The 6,397-nt window shown below is 41.9% G+C and overlaps 1 protein-coding gene across 3 annotated transcripts in view; it reads right to left on the bottom strand.

Annotated features, from left to right (window-relative positions):
- Positions 1–1,087: 1,087 nt before the first annotated feature.
- col8a2 (collagen, type VIII, alpha 2) overlaps positions 1,088–6,397 on the bottom strand; it is a 45,979-nt gene continuing 40,669 nt past the window's right edge. For 2 of the 3 annotated variants that reach the window (XM_032535829.1, XM_032535828.1), the window contains exon 3: positions 1,088–4,685. In XM_032535829.1, coding sequence (XP_032391720.1) covers positions 2,782–4,685 — 1,904 coding nt within the window. In that variant the 3' untranslated portion in view covers positions 1,088–2,781. The remainder of the gene's footprint in view (positions 4,686–6,397) is intronic. The other variant, XM_032535830.1, reaches the window with a different exon arrangement.

Raw genomic sequence — 6,397 nt, 5'->3', positions numbered from 1 at the left:
CATTTATACGTTCTATGCTTCGGTGGTCAGTTTTGGCATCCCTATTAAATTATCATAAATGTATAAATACATCTTCATTAATTCCATGTGCAAATGGGAATGGCCATTTGTATTTGTTGAAACTAAAACAAAGAAATATCCCTTAAGAACAGAAGCAAGGCTTTTTTTAAATCTTTTTTTTGTTTGTTTTTTAAATGATTTGCACACAGGACAAACTGCAAGCAAGTGACACGGTGTATGAAAACACAAGGACAGAGAGTTACACATGTAAGTCACATCACTATTTCCAAATGTCCAAAAATAGAAAGCATTGGACTGTCTTATAGACTTACATAACAATAATGCTCGGTAGCAGTTGTGTGTTTATGTTACGAGACGGAAAGGGCAAGAGCAAGTGCATTTGTTAGCATTGCATAGCCTTTAAATACTGATTAGGCCTTATCCTAGAACTGCTTTTCCAGAAGAGTTACTGTTTATGTATAGTGACACAGCATGGTAGATGACTTATAGAAACTATTGAAAATCAGTCAAACAGTATACATTCATCCAGATCATTCTGATTGCAAAGCTCAATATTTGGCACAATCCTTCTGTACATTGACATCCCTCCATCAAGGTGTAAGGTAGTCCTAAATTCAGTGTAATGATAGCGATTGGATTGGGTGTCATTAGTAAAGGCACAGAATCGGTAATACAAGCTAAGTTTCTCAATTTTGCCCAAACCCCCTCCTTTCTTTAACTGCAACAATTGATTAAAGATCTTGCAACACAAATGATGTTGCACACCATTATTCTACTCTTTGAACCAATATGCAGAATTGTCAAAAGTGTTCAGTGTTAACCAGTAATTTATGTGTAGTAAACGTTGTCTTCTTATCTCATGTACATTTTATTTCATTTTTCTCTGTCTACCTCTCTCTATCTTAACATTTATCTGATTTATAACTTGTTTCCTTGCTTTGCATAACCTGAATTCCACGGTGACAATGTGAACCACACACACACACACACACACACACACACACACACACACACACACACACACACACACACACACACACACACACACACAGTGACAACAGAAGGGTACACCTACATACATACACATGCACACACAGCATGTATTTTTAATGCCTCATCCAACAGAAATGAGTAAATACACCACTCTCACCTCTGGCCCGACGCCTCTTCCAGAAATCTGGCATGGGTTTGTTAAATGTTACACAACCTGTATTTCACAACCCGTGGGCCTCAGTCAGTCCCTTTACTTATTCATGGTGTTTATGCAGATTGATTCTCATTTCCGGCAGTATACTTTTGAAATTATACGGTTCTGAAACATCTTGTCCTTGTAGCCACAGATGTTGGCAAAACAATAATTCAGCTATTTTACAATGGTTTGGGGAATTAATAGAAACTCTTTTCATTCACAAATGACTCAGAATTGCTCTCATTTCCCTAGCAAAAATTAACATAGAACCTGGCATTGAAGAAAGAAGTGGGTGTATTTTGTTTGTCATCCCTATTGTCCAAAACAATTATAGCATCTTCACAGATTTTGCAATATGTGGTCAAAATGGGACTTAAAATATGTCAGTACAGAATGCTTACTTGAAATGTTATTGTGATACATTTGTATTAATACTATATCATTAGAAAGCAGTAATGTCATTGTTAGAGCATCTAAAGAGAATTAATGTGACACTGTGATGAGATTTGTAGTGCACATGGGAAAATCAGATGGATAAAAGAAAACAGTCCATTGATCCAGCTAGAGTTGTGTCCTTACTGTCCATTTTGCAGTTGCTCTCAGTATCTATTTAAACACCAACTGTATGCATACATATCATCCTTAATTATTATTGTTCTAAAAGTTAAAAAAAAGTTTCCTCTTTAAAAGGGTAGTTACATTTTAAAATTATAATACTGTGAGGTCATATTTATGGTCATATTTATTCTTGGATTGTATTTCTTTCTTGGATTCATTTATGGAGAATTCAATAAATTATGAGAAAGATAAAGATCAGTTTTAATGGTCGCCTACTAAATTCAGAAATACGCAGAGAAATAAGCACCCTACAGATGCCAACTTGTCAAATCTACTTCTACAACTTGTCAAAAGACTTTAGACAAGAAATTGCTTAGAGTACCAAAAAGGCCAAACAAAAGAAACATGAAAATGAATGGTATTACAGCACAAAATGCCTTGTTTTGCTATTGTTTGTCTATATTTTCTATGTTTTAATGTTGCTCAGTATTGCCATTCGGTTTAAATAAGAACACATTGGGGATGTGACTGCAGCCAAGGACCAATCACCCCCAAGGGTCTGGTGATGTCAGAGCGTGTGGGCAGGATGTGCAGTCACATGGGAAGGTCTGTTACTAGCACATTACAAAGTAAGGCACTTAATAGTCTGAATCTGATAAACAACAACAAAATTGATGACAAGGACCAAATAATAAAATTATGACAATATAATAATTAAAATAATATAAGCTAAAAAAAACACCAACATAAAATACAACCCAAAACACACATTTAAAGTACAATGAAACAAAGAACACAGTATGAAATTCCTTCCCCTGCCTTTTAAAACTTTCCATATGTCATTCACAAAGTTTTTTTCCCGCTGATATTGCTGAGGGTGAGACAGATAAAGATGATGGCAATAATATTGAGAATCCTATGGGTTTTGTGTTTCTGTTATGGCTGCAGGTATTTTAGGTTAAGGGCTCCTCTGAGGTGCCTATACAGAAACGTGTTTGAATAAAAGGACAGGGTTATGTGGGACAGAGCAGGAATCCTGAGAAGGAGGAATGGATGTACTCGGTGGAATAGAGGCCATTTGCCTGATCCGAGGGCATCTGAACCCATACCTGGTCCCCCTCCTTCAGCTCTAGGACAGCACTACCAGACGCCTGGTCCATGTAGCCTTTCTTGTATTCATCATAGGTGTAAGTGGCTGGTACATTGTTCTTGTACAGTGCCACCCACAGGCTTGTTCCCTTTACATGCATGTGGTACGCAAAATAGTAGACACCAGATAAAGGAGCGGTGAACATGCCAGTAGCAGTGCTGTAGGCATTTTGCCCATTGTACAGGGTCCTGTCAAATTTGATTGGCATGGCAGAGGGAGGGAAAGGTGTGGTGAGGATGGCTGTGAAGGCTGGGGCCACAGAGGCCGAGAGTGGGACTTGACTGTATGCAGGCCCTTTCCTATCCCCTGGTACTTCATCCCCTTCCAACTGTGAATCTGTTGGCCCTGCAACAACTGTTTGACCATTTCCTGGAGGACCGGGGGGCCCTGGAGGACCACGAACACCGGGGTTACCATTAAGCCCAGGAGTGCCTGGTTTTCCTGGAGGACCCTGAGGACCTATTGTTCCCTTCTCTCCAAACTTACCCAGTCCAGGAGCCCCTGGAAGTCCAGGTTCACCCTTTAGGCCAGGGACACCCTGTGGCCCCATGGGACCCATGGGACCCTGTAGACCAGGAATGCCTGACTGGCCCCTGGGACCTGGAGTTCCTATAAACCCTGTCTCACCTTTAGGCCCTGGAGCACCTGTTACACCTGGATTGCCAGGTAGGCCAATATGCCCTGCTTCACCTTTAGGTCCAGGTTTTCCAATAGGACCATTAGGTCCAGGGATGCCTTTCTCTCCAGGGATGCCAGGTTTTCCAAAGGATCCACTTGGTCCTTGGTCACCTCTGAGGCCAGGCAGTCCTGGAGGGCCCTGGGGCCCCAGCTCTCCCTTCTGTCCTAGCATTCCGTGTTTTCCAGGAAGTCCCATTGGACCTTGAAGTCCTGGTGGTCCTGGTTGTCCATCAAGGCCTGGTTCCCCAATTTCGCCCACCATTCCTTGCTCTCCTTTGTCCCCTGGAACACCAGGCAACCCATCATAGCCCTTTTCTCCTTTTGGGCCACTCAGACCGGGTTTTCCATAGCCAGGAGTCCCAGGAAATCCAGGAGAACCCCTAAGCCCTGGCTCACCTTTTGGACCTAGTGGTCCTGGTCCTCCAGGCAATCCATCTAGCCCAGGTTTCCCTAACCCAACTGGCCCTGGGAGACCTTGCAGACCTGGCGCCCCAGCCTCTCCTGGTTCACCTCGTTCCCCTGAGAGTCCTTGATCACCTTTAGGACCAGGCAGTCCAGGTAAACCTTTTAGTCCTGGTTTGCCTATACCTGGAAGACCAGCTGGTCCGGGACTGCCTTTTAGCCCAGGAGGACCCCTTATACCTGAAGGCCCAGGCTTCCCGTTTCCATTCTCACCTTTCAACCCACGTTCACCTGGTGGGCCAGCAAGACCCTTTATTCCCGGTTCACCTCGAGCCCCAGAGGGGCCTCTGAGGCCTGGAAGTCCAGGTTTCCCATTCAGAGACAGGCCTGCTGGGCCAGGGAGGCCCGGCGGCCCTGGAGAACCTCTTGGACCCGGTTCCCCATGAGGGCCAACCTCGCCATTAAGCCCTGGCATCCCCTTTGGCCCAATCTTTCCTGGGAGACCCGGAAGTCCAGGCTTACCCATTCCTGGAAAGCCAGGAGGCCCCTGAAGACCTGGCTGGCCATTGAGACCTGGCTTTCCCAGTCCAGGTTTACCTGGAAGTCCTGCGGGCCCAGGAGGGCCTCTTGGTCCAGGTTTCCCTTGGGGGCCTGGTTCCCCCTTCACTTCTACCATGGGTGGCATATCTATAAAAAAGAGAAGAATATACTGTTAGTTTAATAATGTATTTTAAAACAAAAACAAAAAGTAGAAAACCTAAAAATACCAAGGCGTTTGTGTGTAGTGTACTGAATGCATTTTTAGATAAACAATAACAAATCTTTCAAATTGATTTAGGTCAAGGAGATAAAAAAAATCTTATCTACATTGCAGCCGACTGCATCCTGCAGCTGCTGCACTATTAGCAGTAAATTCAGGTAACCACCTGTTTTCTGCTCAGAAGGCAACTGCTTCATCACCATGTATGAATAGGTGGACTCTACACATTACTGCCACTTAGTGGTAAAGGTGCCATATGGAGAGTGTCAGGCTTGTAAAATAATTTTTTAAAAATCAACTAACCCTTCCTGTGTTGTAGAAAATCATCAATCATTTAAAGTCTGCACGTTGCAAGTTAAGCTATAACAATCCAGATTGTTAAAAAGAATTTCTTGATCAAGAAAGTTCCTTAGGCGACAGTGTCGCTGCAGCAGAGCATGCACCAACAAACAGAATGACAAAGTAGATCCCGAAAAGTGTTTTTTTGTTTTGGTATCAGTAATTATCAGTAAATAAATATGTTTTAAAGCCACTGAAGTTTAAAATGTCATTGTCAATATAGAGACAGCTAAATGCAGCAGCTACAAAGGCACTAAAAGGGAAAGATATAAAAATACACTTGGGGGTGTCTGAGTGCATGTCCATTGTCAAGGAAAAACAACAATCAATGGCAGAAGGAATCAATTATGTATTAAGTAGTTAAATACAAGAAACATCTGACATCACAACATCCTTGCCTGGGGAATTAAATAAAACAAAAACCTGGGATTTGTTGACACCTTGAATTTTAAAACATAATGTCAGAGGCTCATATCCGAGCCAGTTAGAAAGACTCTTCTGAATTCATTTTTACATCTTTATGTGATCTGATGACCTTTTCCATCCATCCATCAAGGCCTGACTATCATCAGTTTTTTTTTTTTTAACTGCTTGTTCTGTGTCATGAATGGCTAAAGCCTATCCCAGCTCAGATTGAATATTATATAATATTGGGGTTGAGAGTGTCTGGAAAATATATATTTTTGATTGTGTAACAAAAAGGAAACTAAACTGAAGAAGAATTCCATGTCCCTCATATTGGTAGGTCAGATGGCCAGAATGCAGCTCACCTTGAATCCGTTTTCATGACAAAGCACGTATGACAACTATCCATTATTTTAAAATGCATTGTGTGTTTTTGGTTCTCTGTCAAATAAAAATTGCAGTGTACAAAGAACCAACCCTAGCCTACCCTACAGAAAGCTAATATTCAGTTGTGAAGAAAATCCAAGCCAGTGTATTTCTTTAATAACGTGAACACTTTCTCCTTATTTTTAAAGTGCTCATATTATGTTTTTTTTGCATTTTTTTCCTTTCCTTTATTGTGTTATATAGGTTACAGGTTTACAAAGTGAAAAAGCCCAAAGTCCACCCTAAAGGCACTTACCATCTCCAACAGAAAACACTGTTCACTAACTGCTCCAAACAGCTCTTTATAGTCCAGCCTTTACTTCCGTGACGAACGTGCCTCACTTTGTAACACATGTTATAATGCTCGACTAGCTGCTAGCATGGAACACCTCTCTGCTTCTGACTAGCTTGTAATGCTGACCTAGCTACTGCGCATGTGCAACTCCCAACAAAGATGGAATAGAAGTGA

This window comes from Etheostoma spectabile, chromosome 14, assembly GCF_008692095.1.
Source record: "Etheostoma spectabile isolate EspeVRDwgs_2016 chromosome 14, UIUC_Espe_1.0, whole genome shotgun sequence".
In the NCBI taxonomy this organism is placed as follows: domain Eukaryota; kingdom Metazoa; phylum Chordata; class Actinopteri; order Perciformes; family Percidae; genus Etheostoma; species Etheostoma spectabile.
The sequence above is the reverse complement of the archived record's forward strand: the minus strand, read 5'-3'. Positions and strand labels throughout refer to the sequence as shown.